General features: G+C 36.6%; 1 protein-coding gene across 3 annotated transcripts in view; it reads right to left on the bottom strand.

Moving 5' to 3' along the window:
- Positions 1-748: 748 nt before the first annotated feature.
- Positions 749-22,695, bottom strand: part of LOC105032267 (transcription initiation factor TFIID subunit 1) — a 44,636-nt gene continuing 22,689 nt past the window's right edge. For all 3 annotated transcript variants that reach the window (XM_010906664.4, XM_073255161.1, XM_073255165.1), the window contains 10 exons: positions 18,956-19,165; positions 18,647-18,739; positions 17,927-18,133; positions 15,910-16,116; positions 12,089-12,569; positions 8,465-8,655; positions 8,164-8,289; positions 3,735-3,803; positions 2,665-3,651; positions 749-1,374 (listed from right to left, as the gene is read on the bottom strand). In XM_010906664.4, the coding sequence (XP_010904966.1) occupies positions 1,012-1,374; positions 2,665-3,651; positions 3,735-3,803; positions 8,164-8,289; positions 8,465-8,655; positions 12,089-12,569; positions 15,910-16,116; positions 17,927-18,133; positions 18,647-18,739; positions 18,956-19,165 (2,934 nt within the window). In that variant the 3' untranslated portion in view covers positions 749-1,011. The remainder of the gene's footprint in view (positions 1,375-2,664; positions 3,652-3,734; positions 3,804-8,163; positions 8,290-8,464; positions 8,656-12,088; positions 12,570-15,909; positions 16,117-17,926; positions 18,134-18,646; positions 18,740-18,955; positions 19,166-22,695) is intronic.

The following is a 22,695-nucleotide window of genomic DNA, read 5'->3' as shown; positions in this document are numbered from 1 at the left end:
TTCGAACTTACAACCAATCAGTTAATAGCAAAATTGTCAAACTCTCTAACTAATAATACAATAAAAATTAATATTTGATTAATCTGTATTTATATATAGATTAATTTGATCCATTGCTCATAAATTAGCTTAACATGGAATAGTGAGGTCAGGAAGAGCATACCCGTCCGCCACCTAAAAAATATATCTTTCCCACAAAAACCAAAAAGCATGTTTTAAACCTCCTCAACATCCAAACATACTCGATCATTACAGGCTTTCTCATTTTTTCCCAAGTGCAAAAATTAGATTTAGATGTTCTCCGCCTTTATCCATGCATCTCCATACAAGTAGAGGCCAGAAAGATCAATCCAACTGAACCACTCACATCATAGTTGTCAATTGCTCATGACCGTTGATCTGGGGCGACCCCAAGCCAATAACTTTCACAGATCTATCACCCCCGATTTAGCTTTCTTGAACCTTTCTCAACGGACTTCCCCTCCGCATTTTACTCGGGCCTCAAAAATGCTTCCAACTTTGTTTTAGAGGATGTCCCTGTAGTCGACTTACCTTGGATTTCCGCTTCACCAAAGAAAAAAAAAACAAGAAGAAGAAGAGAAGAATGTAGGTTCTTTTTCCCCGCAGACCACCAAGTCACCAAAAGATGGAAAGATCTAATTACTGAGTTTCTGGAGTTGAACTCTCCAAGCACTCAGAACCCCAGCCCACGGAAGAAACCACAGATCCGCCATAAGATTCTCCAGTATTGCTGGGTAAATTTCATTTTTTAACTATTTCTTATAATTATTTTACAGACATTTCGAATTACACAATACTGAACCCTCTCTCTGTACATTGTTACAGAAAAAATTTACTCCCCCCGATGCAACATGGACCGGTACAGATGTTGGCACTGAAGGTCATATAATACAGAAGAATCTAATTCCATTCCAAATTTATCACATAACTATTTCTTCTAAGCAGAGGTACTCATATTCGCCTTAGGTGAGATGATTACACGAGTTATTTCTACATATCCATGAACTCAATTCCAGCCTCAGCATCACTCAACATGTGATGCTTCTGTTCCAAGTGGTAATCGCAGAGTTCCAAGAGCTGGTCAGCAAGTGGAGGAATGCCTGGATTTCGACCATCATTGTACTTGTGGGCATTGTAAGCAATCTGCCAAACATCATGCCTGAAGTCCTCCCGGCTCTTGTACTCCATGTTTCTTACTTTGTCTCTGATTGTGGAAAGGTCCATCGGGCGCTTTATGATGTCCAGGTAGTCAGGGGCTTCTTTCTTTGTCACGGGTTTAAGAAAAAGATACGATATTTCGATATTTTCCTTCAAGCTATCTAGTATGCTCTCCAGTATGTTGGATAACTCAACCTGTGGAGGAATCCATCAATCATACAAAGGAACCTCAACAAAGCTTGTACAAGTGAAGAGAACTATAAAAATAAATATCAAGACTAGCACCAACTATAAAGCAACAGCATTAGTGAATCCTTCTTCAGCAATAGTTCCTAAAGACAACTGCTGGTGTTTCTGCAAGCTTTTCCGGAGCTTTTCTCACAACATATAAGAGAAATAAATATAAAACCACAAGGGAAGAGCCAATATACAAGCCTAGGGCATAGGGATAGCAAATCCAATTTTCAGCAAAATGGTTTGATAAACAAGCAGAAAAAAATACATGCCATATTTCAGGAAATTAGATCGAAAAAAGATAAGCACGTGAGGTTTTCTTTTGTGCTAGATAAGCACTAATTACTTAATTTGCATAAAAGGTTGCAACACCATTACTTTAACTCAATATCAGATTCTAATGATAAGAACTTGAAATTAATATTCAATTTTCAGATGAAGTGGCAAGAGTGCATTTATTGTTAGAGGCTTTTAGCAGATCACAAGGTTTCATGAGAACATAAAAGACACTTGTTGGATCATTAATGTATTTTTTAATTTAAAAAAAAATCATGTTTTTAAATAGCTATTCTAATTTATAAAATGAACAAGACACAGGATGTGACTGACCACTCACTTACCTTGGAAGCTTATGTCCAAACTCGAAACAACTCTGTTAATGAGAGAATCAAAACCTCCTTAAAGTTGACCATGCATTCAAAACACACCAAAACCCTCCCCAATATACTAGATTCTACATCTTAAATATAAACGGCTTGATTGATTAATTTTGAGGTGAAAACAAGACGTTAAAATTTGCATGTCAGGTTTTTCTTTTTTTTTTTTTTTTGGATACCATTCAAATTTATTATTTCTGACTTTTTTAATAGGTTCTACCATCCTAAGCTTATGAATTCTTAAATGGGCCAATCAATCTATTAACCAACACAACTGATTATAGTGGCTGCATGGTTACTTATAGACATAAATTAATGTGAAAGTTTGTTAGATAATACCAAAATTTACAAACTCTCTTAAAACCAGAGTAAACTACTACTATTGTAGCTATGCTAAAAGTTAACATTTTTCTTTTTCTGATTTTGCACATATGTAGTGCATAAATTGCTTGCAGATTCCACACAAGCATGCAAATGTTTATTGAAAGCAATGCTAGCTAAGTGGCTAACACTTAGTCAAATGAGGCCAATTAAATGTCACTGCCATCAAGAATATGAGAACTAGTAATTTCAATTCATTTAATTTTAGTGTTACCTCTCCTCCCCTACGACGCTTTGTTAATGGTGCACATTCTGTCTGATCTGCATCGGCCGTCGATCGCCTCTTTGCAGCTCGATCCCTTTCAGGTATCCTTCTGTCATTTCTGTATGGCCTATGATCTAGTAAGTATTCATCTCTGAAATCATGTTTTTTCTTTTTCTTCTTCTTCTTTGCCTTTTCCTCCCTCTTGAATGCTTCTTGATACCTTCTGGCATCAAATAATCTATGATGCTCTTCTTGCATCCTTTTTTCCTCCTGAAGCATCCTACTAGTTTTCTCTTCCATTATCCTCTCCTTGCCTTTTCTTTTCTCTTCCTCATCCCATAATCTCCTGTCAGACATGAGATTTCTCTTAGTCCCTTCAGTGAACCTCTGGCTCTCCTGATTTTTTTGCTTCTCAAAACTCGATAACTCAGTAATTTTCTTTATTTTTCTGAAATCATGATCAATTCCAGTGTCAGTGGCAGAATTAACTTGCTCCACATTAGTATTTACTTTTGGCTGTTTGATGATGATTTTCTTGCGTGATTGTTCTTTCTCTGTGTCAACAGGAAGACGTATAAGAACAGAGGATTTCTGAATTTCATTTTGAACATCACCAGACTTCATCTTATTAGATATTACTATTTTATTGATCTTTCCTGTCGGTTTATTCACCCCCTCTGCATGTACAATCTGTTTATCAGAAGTCTGAATCCCTGACAAGTTTTTCTCACTAGGCTTTTCAGCTGGGCCACATTTGAACTTCACTGGGAGAATCTTGGTCTGCAACTTCAATCCTGCCTTTTCAACACTTTCTGGTGCTTCTGCCTCTGCCACTTTTGCAAGCATCTTAGGCACCAACTTCTTGCCCGGAGCTTTCACATGGAGCTGAGTTGCAGCATCAGGAAGATTAGATTTTCCTGAGACACTATCTAGTTCTGAAGTTTCTGCATCTTCTCCATATTTAGGGCAGTTCTTGTTGGTCCGCATGTGTCCCAGCTGGTCAATCACAAAATTGTCAGTCACTGCAAAGACGGACAATCCATTTCTAGATGTAAACCTGCATATGATATATTACTTACCTGCCCACAGGCTCCACAGACAAAATTTTCTCTCACTGGTTTGTCAGTCTGTTTCTTTTCCTTGAAAACCTAATTTAGCATAGAGAGAAGGTTAAAATATTACGGAAACAGCTTTATATACAACTGAACACTAACCAAGTGGTAATCCACAACTATATAAAAAAAATTACTTTATCATTGCTCCGACCAATTTTTCAAACCGAAAAAATAGTGAGCACAATTGTACTTTAGAATAAAAAATTGGCTATCCTTAGATGAATTTGCACGAAGCAAAAACACATATGCATGGTTAGTAAAACCTACGTTAGATAAATACATGCTTGTGCTGGAATATATCTGAAAATGACATGCTTTTCACTGCCATGATTGAACATAACAAAATTAAGCCCTTGTTGTCCCACTTAGCTTTCTGGTAATGTTTCTTTTTACGGGGACTATAATGCTGGTTTGCTCATTTAAGACAATATTGCTCATAGATTGTTGGTGCATTACAGGGATATGTACCTCTACATAATTAATGCTACCACATATCATTTTCTATTGCTTAAATTGAAGTGTATCTTTTCAACCTTTGATATGTATGGTACAGGTAAGGGTGCAAATGAGCTGAACTAAACCAGGTATCAGGCTAAACAAGCTGCTTGAGCTTAGCTCAAACTCGAGGCAAGCCCATATGCTGCTCAAGATTGGCTCCTGCAAGTTCTGAGCTGAGCTTTTATCGAGCCGAGCCAAGCTTCCAATATCTTTTCAGTCCTCTAGTTTTCAAGCCCAACTCTTTTATGACCCAAGCTCAAAAATCTGCTAGAGCTCCGCTTGTCTTCTAGCTAAGCTGACCGGAACCAAGCCATCATTTAGCTAATTCTGAGCTGCTTATGAGCAGCCTGGATCCTTTGTGGCCCTAGGTACAAGATGACACATAATGGCACAGGCTTATATCCCATTTTCTGTTTTAATGCTTGACCACCCACATTCCACTGGATTGTCTGAAGCTTCTTCACATTCCGATTTTGTATTCTTCAAATACAAGTACATGACCCTCCCAGAATGCTGGTATAGTGAACATACATGAGTTGTCAGCATATAAGCATATTTATATAACTTTTTGTAGTTTTATCATGTATTTTTGAGCTTTGCTGTCACCATTCGCACATATATCTACGGCAAATTTGTACACATGAATTATTTGATAACCAATGTTGTCAAAGGTATATGATGCACATTTAGGTAGCATTTGATGACCCAAATGGGATCAAATATCACTAGTGATCCGAATCCTATGATGATCTGATCCTTAGTGATCTAAGATCACTGTTTGGCAAGCCACGGTCCAGTGTTTAAAGATCCCCAAGTATCTGCAAGTAATATATTTAGTATTACATGATAATCCAAGATCATTGACCATATAATACCAAAACTACTCATGATATATTTCATAAAAATATATTTATTAATCATATAAAATATATATTTATTTATATTAATAATAAATATATTCTATAAAAATATATTTATTAGTCTTATAAATTATTAATCCTATAAAAACATATTAATTGTTGTTATCATTGAATCATAATATAACAATGATATGATTAATAATATTTTATAATGTAATATATATCATAAATATAATATATAGTATCAATATAAACTAATATCAGATATATAATATTGATATGATATAATGGTACATTAATATAGCAATTTTTTCACTAAACTGTAGTGCATTTTTATCTTTAAATTTTAGCTCAAGATCACTGCCTAAGAATAATCTTGGATTTCCGACCTCAAGGATCGGTATCCCATCATTGGATTGGGTGATGATTTGAGAAATGAAAGTGATTTACGATCATTGCTACATTAGACCACCATAGTGCAACCTAATATGATGATCTCATCACCTCCACCTATATCATCTTTGATCTTGAATAGATCCCATACCAAATGCCCTCTTGGGCACTAAAAAATGCACCTTTTCTACACCATGAAGAAAAGCCTGGGTGCAAATCTCAGCTATCCATTATATCATGCCTAAGAATCACCAACTCAGAATCGGACCCCGTACCGACTGACTGATGGTACACCACTTTATTGGATCCAAACCAACACAAAAATGAGGGATCAATCAGGGAGAAAAAGAAAGAGAGAGAAATGGAGGAAGGAAAGGAAAGAGAGGCTGACGGAGATGCTAGCAGTGGCCATGGGAGGGCCTCGGAGCTTCGCGGTCCTCCATGAGAGAAAATGAGAAGAGAGAGAAAATAAAGAGAGGGGGAGGGGAAGACGGCGGGGAGCCGTCGTGGCCACTAAACAGCCCAAAACACCCCCATGATTGCCGTAAGTTCGAAACAAGCGTGAACCCCCTGTTTCATCGAATTTTTTAAAAATCCGATACACAATGAAGCCGGCAATAAGGGCATGGGTTCACGGTGTATCGGATTTTTTAAAAAAATCCAACGATACAAGAATGAAGCTCCTGTTTGAAAAGCAGCAGTCGTGGGGTATTTTGGCTCATCCTGCAGCCACCCGATGGCCTCCCCACCACCTTCACTTCCCTCCTCTCCCCTCCCCCTATCTCTCTCTTCTCACATCTCGTGGAGAATCGTAGAGATCCGAAGGCTCGACAGCCCTCTAACGGCCTTGACGGGCCACCATCGGTCACCACTAGCCTTTTCCTTTTCTTTCCTCTCCTCTTCTCTCTCTTTTCCTCTCTTTCCTTCTCCCTGGCTCTATCTCGCCAATGTTTCGAATCGAATGCTTGAATCGCACCGGTTAGCTGCCAATACAATTCGGCACATCCCGAACCGTTTGGAGAACCGTGATTATGCCAATTGACATTTTGGGGCTAATATGGCCATAAAAGGGGGAGAGGGGGGGGGAGAGAGAGAGAGAGAGGAGGTGGGGTGGAAAAGGAACTATCATAGAAAAGAGATACAGGCAGATAAAACTACGATTCCATGCACGACAGCAGGCATTCTTGTTCCATCTATCTGGTAAGCCCCTTATTCTTCCTCTTCCTTTTTCTTCTTGATTTGCTTCTCTCCCCTTTTTTTTGGGGTGGGTTTGGGGGGTGGGGAAGGGATATGAACTGGACATCGTCATCAAAAAAAGAGGAAGAAATAGACCTCCTCCTCCTCTTCCTCCTTTTTCTTCTTCTTCTTTAGCTGTTGCAGCTGCTATTGTCTTTCTGCCCATCCAGAACAGAAAACAGGATATTACCCCTAGTTTTCTTCTTCCTCCTCTTCTTCTTCTTCTTATGCCCACGAAAACTAGATAATCAGTTATGATCAACATTTGCTAAACCGATATGTTTTGTATTAGAAGTATGAATTTTAATGCTTTTATTATTTTTACTTGCATTGGTAAATTGATAATTTATTGGTAGACATGTATGTACTTACGTATGCAGTTAAAAACACATCAGATGTTTTTTTAAAAAAAATGGAGCTTACAAATGCTACAAGCTCTGATCTTGGGGGTTGAAAAATGCAAATGTAAACCATTGGTTGCGATCAACAAGGCCAAAAACAGTAAGTACAAAAAATTGCATTTGTGGAGGCTCCTTGCTAATGCATCAAGTTGTCCCAAATAGACTACCATCAAAACTAATATGAATGGAAGGTTTCAATGCATAAGCAAAAGGCCTCCACAATACATCAATTTTTATATGTAGACATTTTAGGCCTTGTTACAGAGTGTGCCACATGTCATGTTGTATTGTACTACTAAGGTAATACCTAACAGATCTGGTACCTGAGACAGAGAACCTTTACAGAAGGAATCAAAACAAGAATTGCTGAATTATTATATTTCACTAAAATTGATAGCCCAATTAACTACTTTATGCCAACGAATTTATTTGTCTTAAACATATGAATGCAGTATTTACTATTAAGCAGAAATTTGACATTGTATATCATGCTAAAGTTCCATACTATTTGTTTTTCAATAGTTGTCAAAGGCTCAAGGCATACTAAGGTGCCAAGGCCTCTTGGAGCCTAGGCCCAAAGCAAGGCATGCTCCTCGGCAGAGCAAGGCACAAATACACAGAGCACATGCGCGCGCATACAGACATGCATATGTCAATACATACATACACATATGTATATGCATATATCCATACGTATATACATAGATATATACATACATATATAACATGTATTAAGTACTCTGTAACACAAAAAAAATGTTGGTTTCTAATTTTATTTTTTTGGGTTCAGAAAGATATTAGTCCCTTATCTCTTCAAAGCTGCATTACAAATGGAGCTGAGACCACAAAGGAAGACTAATTCTTTGGAGATCACTGATGCTAAAAGCGGGAAATGGAAACAAGAATTTTTACAGAACTTTAAATACTTTTCTACATGAAATTGTAATCTATGTATCGTGCAAGTGCAAAGTTAGACATATCTAAAACTTACAAGTCATGCTATACCTTGAGTCCATCTTTAACTGAAGCACTTTTCTTATTTACTGATCCAGTTATGTCATCATTCACTCCATTACCCTTTTTAGGTTTTACCTTCCCAGACAGACTCCTTTCAGCGAAAAAAATTTCAACCTGCATTCATGCAATATTTAGTTGTTCAGTTGTTTGCACATTTAGAATCTCAGATATTCATTTCAGACAACACCTTTGCTAAAGGATGATAACAGTGATCTATCATTTCGTCTCCAAGTATAATCCAAGTCCAGATGCAGGCCAGTACTTTTACCCAGTAAGTGATAAGAATTACCTCCTTAGATTCTCGTGTCATCAACTCCTTTGAGGTGAATGAACCATCAGGATTTGGTGTGCTAACAATTTGTCCAACCACAGTGTTGATTTTCTTGGTAAACTCGCCATTTGCAGTATCTAAATGAGAACCATGACCTACTTCTACTCCACTAAGTTTAGTTGTCTTCTTCTTTATATCAGCTCCATCATCTGCATGATAATTTACCCAGCAAGTCAGAATAGCAATGGGCAAAGCTCTCATATTCTGAATTACTTGTGGATAGCTCAAGTAACTTGAGTACTAGCTGAAAAATGCAACTTCTAGATCTTCCATAAATCGCATTCAAATGTGCTAACCTTGAAGCAAAATCATATCTTTCAATCAAATGCACTGACAAATGCAACGTATGGATTGTACAAAGAATGCTGTATACATGTATGCAGCTCTATTTCTGGGTGTGAAGGTGATCAAAATAATCAAAAATAATGACACTCTTACTTCATCTACCATATAATATCCAACAATAATACAGAAATGAAGTACGATGATAGCTCAAATGCATATGTATGCTATTCTAGTTGCACTCAGTCCATTCAGTTACGTGGGTAACCGGACTGATCACCATAGATTTCATATATTACATAAGATGATGATATGGATTAAAATTCTCCTAAATATAGTGGAAACCATTCAGTACCCAGTCCATCGTGACCATCCTAGATGAAACTGGTGAGAAATCAGGTCCTAGGACAACTATGAGAATTTGGTCCAATATGAATCAGTGCGTCATGGACTGTCCCAATAGGTAACAGCTGGAGGAAAGTGGGTTTGTGACCAGGTCAATCAGCATCAACTGCGATAGAGCCAGGACATAGTGAAAAGAATAAAACTGAATCTCTATGTCCTGTTTTCGCACATCAAGAGAAAGAAGAAGTAAAAGAGAGAAAGAAGAGGAAGAATGAAGAAGGAAAAGGTTACGGTATTTTTTTTTTTTTTTTTTCCAAAGCATTGGTTATTGATGGCATTAACTCAATCATGTGAACTAAAAAAATCTACCATAGTCCTAAAATAAGGCAAAAACCTATGATAACCTTCTAAAAACATTTATTAAAAATAACAAACAACTAAAAAATAAAAATAAATAAAATAAATTAGTGTTCAAGTGATTCACTGGGATATCAAAGCATCCAAGCATGATGAGACAACATTGTCCCTTGACCTGCCCCAGACCAATAAAAGTCCCGGTATTGGGATGTAAAACCTTGGTGGGAAACACTATCATGCCAAACCCAGCAAAACTGTTTTTTTCTTTCTTTCTTTTTTTTTTTTTTTTTTTTTTTTTTTAATCTTGAGATATTGAATTTGAAAGCATAAGCAGTCTACTCTTAGGACAGCAACATTCCTTTGCCTCGAGGATTTAAGTCCTCTTGGGACAGCACGACATGCCACCATCCTCAATGTTGGAACAAGGCACCATCTTGAGTGTCAAGATGCAACAGGACATCCACCATCCTGTGTTAGGATGCAGCACACCCTGTTCAATGGAATAAGTGGGATGACCCTGCCTACCGGATTTCAATCATTGCCACCTAGTTGTAAGCCTTTCTCGACCTCTATATTTATCATCTCCACCTTACGTTACCATTATAAGTCCCTAACCATTATTTATATTCATTCTTGTCAACTAGGGTTTCTATCTTTTAATTCATCAATTTAGATGTCTACCTCAAAATTCTGCTCATATTTGACACCATAAACCCCATTTATGTGTCTCATCGCATCTAGTTATGGAATGTTTTCTTGCATCCATAGTTTCAAGTTCTATCCTTGTCAAACAAAGTCAGACAACATTGGCACCTACCAAGTCATTGTGACACCTGTTAAAATCTCTTTTCTGGTATTTCCATTTTTATGGTAAGAAGCATCGTTCACCATCCCAGTACTAAACTAGTACCATCCTATTATAGTATCAATATACGATATAGTATTATACAGCTACCGGTTTGGTACGATACAGTATGATGATACGATCACTATGGCAAACCTTGTTAACAAATGATACTTTCATTTGAATAAAAGGTGTTTGACTATTTCTTTTAAGGTTTTGGCTTAACATGTCACTCATGCCCAATGATTCAAATCCTGTGGAATGGACTATCATGGTCTTTCTGTGGAACATTATGCAACCGCATCCCAAAGCTCAAGACAGTGGATGTCCCATATGGTCCCCATCCCCATCCCATCATGTCCCATTTTGAACTTAGGATGGTGCCCTGTCCTGACACCTCGAATGTTGGGACACTGCTCATGCCAACACAATACCTAAGTATTAGTAGGTAATTGGCATTATACTTTGGCTTGGTAGCATTAATATTTTAAGTGTAACACAATTTAAACAATTTTGGATTTCTAATGGTCTAACTTCTACATTTATATGTGAGAAGATATGATATCTTGTGCAAGCACATACTGCACACCCAGCCACATGAACCCAATAGAGAGAGAGCATAATAAATCTTGCATATGTTTTGTCATTTTACTCTTGCAACCCATAAGTCTTTGGAGGCACACAATTATCTGAATCAATATAAACAAATGTTAAAATATAATATAGAAATTTAAAAACATATACTTGGTCTTTTGATACACAACCAAACTAACAACAAGTCTTATGTTTATTTCAGTCCATGGATTCTTTATTTTCTCCATAAATTTTCAAATTTCATGCATTATCATCATCAAGAGGCATGTCCTTACCAACACAGCCACAACATTGAAAATCATTCAAGTTTCCACAGAGTACTTGCAAGTTCATACCAGCCACTCCATATTCTTCTGTAGTTCTGTGGTACTGGCATGTAATTTAGTCAGTGTCACTGCAATTATGAGAAGAATGTGCGCTGGAAATCATAGTATGTATGATCCTTAATGTTGCATGTAATCTAGTGAGTCTTTCGAACAAGTAGTGCTGATACTGTCAATAGATAGAAGAAACTGTCATTTGACCTTTGGATATGTGGCTACCTGAAATATGTGATAATATAAACCTGTGGAAAAATGGAATTTGATAGAAGGCATAGATTTTCCCATGTTTGACCCACAACTCATGTTACTTCTACACTTAGCATGTACAAGAGACATACTTCTAACGAAGCCCTTACTTATGCCCTATAGTGCTCATAATCAACTTCCAAGATGTCGTCTTGTGACACAAGACTCATGCTTATTTTCACATAGTTTTCAACTTCGCATGTTGCTAGACTAATGTAACAATCCTTTTTTACTAGCAAGCAACGACTTTTGCAATCTAAAGATTCATTCTTATGCAATCAACGAGTGACTAATTTAAATACATACTGTAGTAACCAATTATATCACCTAACTAAAAATATTAACTTCAGATTATGTCTGTTAAATCAAATACTAGTTTCTTGCCAACAGATTCATAATAATATTTGCATCTTACAAAACTAGGATTTTACAGCTGACAGGAAAAAAAAAAAAAAAGAACAGATGAAATTATAGTAGATACCAAAGTCTAGGATTACTTCAGGGAAAATCAATGTTGCAAACATAAAGTCTAGAGGTCAGTAATATGACCATGCAGTAGAAATTGGAAATCTGAATTACATTGTTTTGTACCTTCAAGCAATCTGCGTATAATGACAGCTTCTGCTTCATCATCTTCAATTTCCTCTTCAGTTTGAGCTTGAGATGGGCATCTTCTCATTTTAAGACCTCTAACACCCTCTGCTTTATCACCTCTCAAATCTGTGTTGCCATCATCTTCTTCACACTCTTCTGCATCTAGCAAATTCTCAAGATCCCCAGCAAATGAATCAAGATCACTATTTGCTTCAGAGTCACTATCATTTTCATCAACATCAGCAGCTGAAAGACTCTGAACTTGTCGATCCCAAATTTCCTGGCATTTTTCTCTAGTTTGCTGTTGAAGCTGAAGAAATGACATCCTCTGTCCACGTGCAAACTTACTGAGGGTCATTGCATCAACTTTAACTCCTGATGCAGCTTGCTCACTTGAAAGCTTGCGTACCATAGCAATCCGATGCCACCTGGTTAACTTATCAATTCGCTCTTCCGGAACTTTGAACTTCAAGAGAACCTACAGATGGCAATTATTGATAGCATAAATAATAGAATGCAAATTACTAACGCAAAAGACCATTTTCATTGTAAATATGTTTAAGAACAAGTTAGGGGTTAATACCAAGCAAGCACTGACACCTCCTTTCAGTACATGTCTAGTATTGAGGTGCTATATTTTCCCCTTTAAGGACAAAATATCATGGCAGTGCAGATGGCACTGTTGATGATATGGATAGGGGATGCCAGGGTCCACGTGGCTGAGGCTGTATTAATTGTATACATTTGCATACTGGACTTACAGATCATAAGACATAATCTGTGGGGTGAACAAAAGTTGCCAAGCTTATGCTTATTAAATATACAATGATGTCTTCATTCAATAAACCTTACTCCAGCACTACCTCCAACTCCAACTCAAGTGGAGAAAACATCATGCTGTGACTTCAGTGCTTGAAAGGCATGCCTAACACAAAATATCAAATGAACATGTCTTCTAGCTCTCAAGTCTCAACAAACCCAAATGGCAATTACCCTTGTGAATATAAGGATTATGATTATGCATTTTCATCTACTAGCATCATTGTTTATGAACTTCAGGTTTCTGATTATGTGGCTGATACATATATCTTTCTCCTTACCACCACCTGCTTGGTGTCTGCAAAGCAAATTTGTAGTGCTAATACCTCCTATAATCTTCCCCGGATTAGATATGGGATAGTAGTAACTCATTTGGTTTTTAGTAATGAACATTTGACTCCTTAATTTCCATGGCTTCAACACTTCAATATTATTGTTGTTTGCTTTTCTTTCAGATAACAAGATTATCTCTAAAACTATATAGTTGTGCCAGTGTGTGATGTAAAAACTTTAATATTCTTAAAATGCCTGCCTACCGAAATATCCCTATAATGTTTTACTTTTGACAGATCAGAATACATCTAAAATCCAGACATTTTTTTGATATATGTAAAATTTTCATACATCTCAACATGGAGAGATTGGGAAGAATCAGGATACTCAATCCTGACCTGACCTGTTCACACTTCCAAGCTTATTAAAAAACTCCTAGAAACCAAGTCAACTTCCAACATAAACTTCACCTTTTGATGCATCATCTCTTCTTCTCTCCCTATCTATACTCTTTGGTCATGTTCTACCTATCATGGAAAAACCAGTCTGCTTTGAAGGGCTCCAAATGAGTGCAATATAGTGGCCTTCTATGTAAAACCTTATATTCATTCATGGGACTGATTGGTTGATTTTATAGATTATACATTACTATGAGTTGCCCCCACCCACTATGCCATGCTTCACCCTCTCTTCCGATCTCACATGACCTAATATGAGTCTTAGTAAATCTTACAATAGAACTCTAAGATCTAGAGTATCTAGAGATCTAGACTTTGGGCTCCAGCCACTAGGACTGGGACATGTTTCTATGACTTAATATGGTTTTTTTTTTTCTCTTTCTGAGCAAACTTACTGCATGGTAGATTATTGTCCAAACTTTTATGCATAACTTAAGAAAAGGATAATTGATTAAAACAGTCTTGAGATTGCTGAAAACTACACACCCTCTTTCACTAACTCCTTGAATCCTACTCCATTGATTCGTGGGGTCCACACTTTTCTCCTACTAGGAATCAGACTTTTAACACTATATACATGGTATCCTTAAATACTTGGTCCACCTGAGAAAGTAAGAGGTACAAGTTTAAAATGAGTTGCATATTGCCACTTGAGTTCATGTTAAATTTTCTCATAATAAATTAGTAATATAACAGCAAATAAGTTGCAAATTAGATGATAAGTCGGAACACATTATCAGAAATTTATGTCCTGCACTATACAGAATATCTCAGGAGAAAAGAAACCCAATCTCAGTTGCAATCCAACTGGATCTGGTAACAAAACATATAGCTATGTCATAAAATTCATCAGCCAAACAGCACATGGCGTAATTTTTTGATATTAGAGAATAATTTCTTATTATTTTCTTATTTTACTATGACTTGTCTAGTTTACATCTAGCCTAAATTACAGATTTTCACTTTTCAGATTCAAGTGCGTAAGCACGTGCACTATAAATAGTACTTATTGCTAATTCCAAATTTTTTTATATCCATCCATTAAAACTGAGAGCAAATAATTTTTATCAGTTACATCTGATCGGTTGGATAACATGTTCACCAAAAGGCCAGGAAATATCCATTTAATCAATGCTTATTTCAAGCCAAGGCATAGAGAAATATGCTCCAAGAGCTTGCATCATGTGGGGTTTTAATTTGATTAATTATAATGGAGAAGTGATGTATTATATTTTTCCACCTCAATTTTTCAATTACTTGTATTGCAAGTCAAAGAGCTGGTTAGAATTGATGAAACAGAATGACACTAATCTGAACTTGTTATTTTCATCTCTTTCATTTTCTCTGCTTTCCTCTTCTTCCCTTGATCATGCATGATGTTTCCCATATATCAGAGACATCATCTGATATTTAAAGTAGACATTGGACACGTGATGATTATGAAACTCAGACTAACCGACATCATAAATAACATAGTAATTAACAAAAGAATAATTGGTTAGAAAGGATGCTCTTAAGAATGATAATAATATGAAACAATAAAAAGTTGGATGATATAAGGCACAAACAACAACATGACTAATGTTAAGTAATGTGTGGGGCAAAGTTCTGAAAAGTTGCAAGGTTACTTAGGAGTTTTTAACAAATAATACATAAAAACTAAAGAAACATCTTGACATGGTAGATAAGATTCTATCCATATCTTAAGTAGATTTCATTACAAGTACTGTCTTTCTCCAATCTCCATATTGTTTTTCTCAACATACAGCTTAGCACCAATAAATCACTCAATACATATCACAGTAATGATGCTCCAAGGACCAAGACAATATCATGTACCATAGCTACGAGAATAAAATATCTTAGTTTGACTCAGGAGGATCTGCAGTTTAATGACAAAAAAAAATTGATTACATTATGGCTGCGTTAGACTCACTGGAGCAACAAAACCCTAAAATAATCTCATATAAATCATTTATACAATATCACAGCATATTTTCAGTCTTCCAAAATATTCAAGTTACAAGATTTAACATATCTAAGTTCACAAAGCAAATTACCCCGCTTTGTCATCACATGCTTCAAGAAATTAACAAGATTATCAACCAAGAACAATTTCCCGCAGCATGCTTAACTAAGAATCCACTGCTTTGAAAAATAGATGCACTGTATAATAGCCAGCTCCAGCACAGGCTTTTTCTACAGAGACATAATACAGAAAGTTGTTCTAGGAATCACAAAGACCAGCACATCTAGAACTGGAAATACCTCACGTGCTGCATCCATGCTTAATCTGCGGAGATCAGCATCAGTTCCAGTGACTGTCGGACCACCCCGTGCAGCAGCTGCCTTCTTTTTCACCACTGCATTTGAAATAGGAGCCTTGGGAGTTACACGGACATAGCTAAAACCCAGTCCACGACCAGACGGATCACCAACACCCGTAATTTCCAAGCGCTCAATATTTTCTCGACCCTGCTCAAGTACCGGTGAACATAAAACCTTGTTCAAAGGGATTGTAGGCTAAACAAAAGAGGGTTTATAATTGATGTGTAACTAAATTTCAGAAAACAGTGTATGCAGATATTAAATTAAATATCATATACCAAAAATAACAGAAGAGATGAGAGAGAGAGAGAGAGAGAGAGGGGTAAGGCTAAACTGTCCAATAGAAATCTTGTTTCTTCTAAATAAATCATGCTCAAAGATTCCATCCAACCCTAGCAGGCTTTTGATGAACTCATTATGGATTCTACAAGTAAAATAGAACTCCTAATAACCAAGCACCAAATATTTCATACAGATGTTCAATATCTTTCCTTAAAATGCAAAATTCAGAATACCTCACAAGCCCGTATAAACAGACATCTAAAACAGCCAGAAGTCCCTTCCCTTGCCCAAAGTTGTAATGGCTAGCAATGTGGCACCATGCTAGAGAAATGGCATGAGCTTTTGAGCCAACTATAATACGTTACCAAACTTTAGTAGATCTATTCTAGATGATGAAGTGGAAAACATATGACAAGGCTTGTTTATGAAGGTCAAGGTTAACACTGACAAGTATTGCTGATTTCATGTCATCAGCAAATAGCCAGCTAGGAGTGCTCGATATTTTCTCAAAATTAATGGTAATCCAATGATAAATTTCAAATAAGAACCAAAAAACCTTAGAAAGTTCTTAGGTTAAATTAAGCCATTGTAGGATCTGAATCGTAAGACACAGTTCTCAAATACAAAATGTAGTAACATTTTTAACCATATTCCAGCTGAACTAACAAGTATCTGAAAATTGCAGCATTTAGCAAAATATCTTATTAATCTTATCATGATATCGCCTTTGTAAACACTGTTTTTTGAGTATAGAAAGAACGGGAGCCAGACTTCTTCTAAGGCGAACAGCCCTATAAATTAAGTAATGTTATTAATTTTCGTGTTCATATTTTTTCTGCATAAAAGCAGCGTCTACTGGGTCTTTGTGGCAGTTGATAGATTCTGCCTGTCATGATCGCATACTCGATGAAAGAGTTTTACAAGTGGCATTGCCCTTCTTCACTCACGCGATATTGCTAGATCGGGCTTTCATGGTGACCCTGCTTTTTCAAGGTAAGAAGGGGAAAAGAAAAAACCTCGAGCCAATGCCCAAGTACCCGGCGCTACGGTGCTGAAGTAACCCATTCCATACTCCCACAAAAAGATCGAATGACCTTCAACAAAAGGTTACCTGTACCCAAAACCGAAACAAATGGGTAGGTAAAGAATACTTAGGGGCACGAGACGACTCCCGTTGCGAGCTCCATTGCGGAGTTCAGGCCTAACCATAAATGGAGAAGCTATGGGAATGAGGGAAACTATGTTGCAAGACCCTCAGAAAAGAAATGGATTAAGGTGGGCTTCGGATTTGGAAAAATTTTCTCTTTCTTTTTTTTTTTTTTCCTCATCAAGTTCTTGTTTGATCTGCCACTGTTAAAACACCACAATATTCCTCCTTTTGGCATTAATGCTCTCAATGGTGAATCAATCATTCACTATCCTTTGAGTTATGAAATGACAGAATGGTAAAAAAGTAATGAAACCTGCGATGGCTACTGAATAACCACCTTTTACTTTGTCAATAATATTCACATTTTAACAAGGTGGGACAAGCCAATTACATGATTTCAGGAACAAAATGCAGAGGATTCAAGCACTACCAGTAACACAAGAAATTACAGGTCAAAAATAGAAATTAACTCCAGCTGTTTTATTAGAAGTTATTCAGTTATGTCATATAGAGTAAGTAACCAACCTGGTTTGTACAAGCAACAAAATTGCTAGTAAGATTCCATGGAGTTATCTGCAATTCCCGCTCAATGTGCGATGCAGCAGCTAAAGAAATAGCTTCATAAGGAAGCTGGTTAATTACAGAAGAGAGACCAATATTTTGAGTAAGCCTACTAATTCCCAATCGTTTAAGCCGGTAGAGTCCAGCTTGCATACTCTCATATGAGCAAACCTGATAATAGAATGCGATCAATAACAGAATATAATTTATGCAAACTACAATAACCAATACAGAAAAGAGTATAGCTACTAGTATGAAAGAGTAGATGGTCTAATCTAAAAATAAACCACATCACAAGTAGGCCACAAGAAAAATAAAAGACACATACTGGTCTTGCAGAGTAGGGTCGTATCAATTTCTTAAATGATGAAGATAGCACAAAAAAATGACACTATGTTACATAGATTTAAGTAACAGACAGCTTACGCAGCAGTACATTCATAGAACTTGCCTGGTAAAACTTTCATTATAGCAATGCGTGTATCTAAGGTTAAGATGCACATGTCGTGGTCAAATTTAAGTTAACGTACCATCCTCAGATAATTAAGATAGTAAAAAATAAAAAGGGAGTTTGATCCTCTGGACACTAGAACATATAAATTTCCATTTACATGATTGCGATGAAGTTTAATCAAGATGCAGCCACTCAGCTGCACTCACAAAAAGATAAGACAAACAACTTACATTCTCCGGCATCAACATCCTTCTCAATTCTTCCTCTGATGGAACGCGAAAATCACGTCTTCTTCCCCAAATTAACTGTCCATTTGTCCCTTTCTGAGAAATTTTATATAGGGTAATTTTTTCAGATAAGTCATAAACTCAGAATAAAGATGAATTATTCATAATGCAATGTTTAAAATCAAGGATTGTACGAAAATATGGTTTTCCACAGTACAATAGTGAAAGCCAAGCAGACAACAGATCAAATAAGATACCACTTAACAAAGTATTGTGAACACAATTTGCAACCCTCGTATGAATGAACCTGACCTTTAAAACTGCACAATGTTTCAAGCGTTTGCGTATAAACGCATCTGTTAGGCTTGGAAACAGAGCAGCCAACTCATCTGCTCGAATATGAGGAAGGAAGTCAGGCTTCTCATTAGCACGAAACTCGCGGTACACATGTACTAACATCCTGTTTGCAAGATATGTCTGCACATTTTTTGATCCAGGGGAAAGTACTTCCATGTGAGGCTCCTGCAGAGAGCCAATATTTTGAATTAATGAAAGATAAAAGAAACAATAACATAAAGCCATATAAAAACCTGATATAAGACTAAAGCTTCTCTTCTTCTTACTCATAAACAGAAGTTTCATACACATCCTGACACGGTTAAGAAAAGAAACCAATCTACATAGATAAGGGAGACATAGAGAACATTCCGATAATGAATCCAACCAGCCCAAAGTGGAATATATGATACTTTTCACACCAGCTACTAATACCTTCTTCTGTCATCTTTTGCACCTTTTGAGTTAATAATTAGATCATGCATGTATGACCAACTATTGCAAATGCTCAGACAGATTGTATGTCTAAATATATGTGATTTAAAATGGTTGAGCTCATCCAGCCCACAACAGCGGAAGTGTATTGAACAATTTGTCAGGCACTGTGATTAGCTTGCAAAATTGTTGTAAAGTGACTTAGTATTTTCAAAAAATGGGTACTTTTTTAAGAGATGCAAATGGTACCAAACCAAGCATAATTAACTCAACATCAACATGCCTTTGAATGATAAGAAAAGATGAGAGAGCAAGTAATGAATGTCAAAGAGAAAGTAAGATACATTTTAGCTTGCAATCCTAACAAAGTAGGGGGAGAGAGAATGGGGGTAGAGAAAGGGAGAGGCAGATGAACAGTAGGGGGAACAGGATGGTTATAACCTTTTGCAGCCCATTACTAGTTAGAGGTCCACCTATCACTGATTTGAGATTGAAATTTTAATCGCTTCTATTGAAAGCAGATGTGGAAGTACAGTAACAATCAAACAGAAACCTCCAAAAATTAGGGCATAAAGATCCTAGGAAACATTTATATGATATACATCCCATCACAAAATAAAATTTTCATTCTGTTAAGATATAGAAAGGAAAGCATGACTTAAATATCTAAAATGAGGATAAGACAGTGAATTGTATTTTCAAACAATCATCGATTTTAACATGCTAGAGAGCATGTTAAATTTAATGAGGGAAGAAATGCTCGAACGCAAATACAGGTGAAGAAGTCCTAGAGTAGATGTGGCACCCTTAGAAGAAATCTAACAAAATAGGCCAGTTATACATGAGAGCAAGGGGCAAGTTACAGCCCAAAAACAAAGAGTTGCAAAGATATACGACAATTTTACTGCTTAACTAATAAGCATTTTATGTGACCAAGAAAACAAATAAACATTTTATTAGCACATATAGAAACATGTAGCATGTAGAGATTTTAGTCAGTTTCACAAGAGAAAGCTCAAGCTCCACTTGTACTTATTCAAACATAGACAAATAAGATATACAACAACCATAATAAATTCTCTGGGGTACTGGAGAGGTTCAATTTATCACAAAATGTTTGGTTAATCTACTGTTATATCATGGAGGAGAACTAAACCCGCAAATAAAGTTACAAATAACTAATTTTCATTTGTATAAACTTCGGAAGCGACCACCCTACCCATGTGCCTCTTTTTAAGATTGTTAAGCTATGGTTGGGAAGCAGATTGAAATGCATTGGCATGGCAGCATTGAAAGCAATTAGTTCAAATGAGAAAACCAATTGCATTGGGATCCAACATAACATGAAAACAGACTTCACATTTGTGTATATTAATTTTCACTCTTGATACATTTACATCATAAATGACATGCCTTTCAATTTTTGCAGCTTTATAAATTCTAAAAAATCTTGTACTAGGTAACACAAGCCTTCTGCTACATGATTTACAACAAGTTGCCACAATGTTGGTTGCCATCCATATATTAGACAGCTGAAAGGCTTCCCCTTGATGCCAATCTTACATCATCACTAGATCATCCACTAAAGGAATTAGTTTCAGCCAAACAACAAATCAAAGACAGAGGTAATTCAAATTCAGAATAAAGATTGAATGATTATTTTGATTCAATATACTAATACAAATATACAAATATTTGAAACAAAAATCAAATAATAATTATCATATGACGTACAAATTTAGGGGCTACAATGTAACAACAAGGACATTGTTCACTTTCACTTTTGACCTCAAGTAATGTGTTCTCAAATCTTCAGAGATCAAGAAACTACAGTTCTAAATTCATTCATTAGTTGGTTTTGTTAATTGCAGAACAAAGGGCAATGGTGTTAATTATTTACCAACATACAATAAATTTTCTTTACTTGCAGCTTAAGCTAGTGTAACATGTACAACAAAGTTTGATATAAAATTAGGGCATGTGAATTGGTTGATTCAATTTTGAATTTATAATAAACTCATGTGCATGAACCACCTTATGAATTGATGCAGGATAAAATGAACATGCACAAAATTTCAATCTGAATGCAGCAACACAAACCATATATTAACCCAAAGATATACCCCAAGTCATATTCCATATCGACAAATTGTACATGTTTTACAATTGTATTCCTTCTTGCCATTACATAAACTTCAGCAATCCATGTAACACCTGTATATGTTGGTGGATGATACATTTTGCAATTGGACGGGGTCAGTTTTGCATGTTGGTTTGCAATAGTGGCGGAACCACTCTGAACTACTCAGAACTAAGTGGTTCCACTTGGTTCTGAGCAGCTCAGAGTGGTTCAACTAGATTCTAAACCTGAACCTAGCCTTTCCCAAACAGAAAGGTCTTCAGATTAGGTTCTTAATCTCTATTCTCTCCTTGCCTATCTTCCACCATTCCATAACAACTTCTCTCCCTCTCTCCACTAGGGTTAGGGTTTTGTCCTCCACCTTCCACTTCTCTTCTTCATTCTCTAGCTTCAGGACCCATGACATCGATGACGAGCACAAAAGCAGAGGTCCGCTGAAACAAATCACGGTGGTAATGGCCATGGAGAAAGGCCGGCAACAAGGGAGGACCTGGTTTGGGCCAGTTCGCCTCAACCTAAACCTAACCCTGGCCCTTCCCAAACAAAAGGTCTGTGAATTAGGGTCTTAATCGCTATCCTCTCCTTGGCTGTCTTCCACCATTCCACAAGAACTCTCTCCCCCTATCTCCACTAGGGTTAGGGTTTTGTCCTCCGCCCTCCGCTTCTTTTCTTCATTCTCTAGCTTGAGGACCCATGACATCGATGACAAGTACAAAGGCAAAAGTCCGCCAGAACAAATCATGGTGGAAATGGTCAAGGAGAAGGGCCGACAGCAAAGGGAGGACCTGGTTTGGGTTTAGCAATACCGGACCAATATGGTATGATACCATATCGTACCAACCTGGTTCTTGACTAGTATGTTAGCTAGTATTAGTTTTGCGAACCTTGATAACAACCTTATAGGACTATAAGCAATCATCTACAATTAGTTCATTATATATAGTCACCACCAATTTATATCATCAATCTTCTTTTTATTTATGTAAAATAGCAAATACTCCTTTGCAATTTTCACATTCTCATAATGAACTCCTTTACGGAATTTGTTAAGCATTAGAAATTGTGTTCTTTCCAAGACTTTCAAAAAAAAAAAGCAAACAATTACATCGCACTCAATGGTAAATTTAATCATTCCAAATAT

The sequence above is a fragment of the Elaeis guineensis genome, chromosome 1 (genome assembly GCF_000442705.2).
Source record: "Elaeis guineensis isolate ETL-2024a chromosome 1, EG11, whole genome shotgun sequence".
NCBI lineage: Eukaryota > Viridiplantae > Streptophyta > Magnoliopsida > Arecales > Arecaceae > Elaeis > Elaeis guineensis.
The sequence above is the reverse complement of the archived record's forward strand: the minus strand, read 5'-3'. Positions and strand labels throughout refer to the sequence as shown.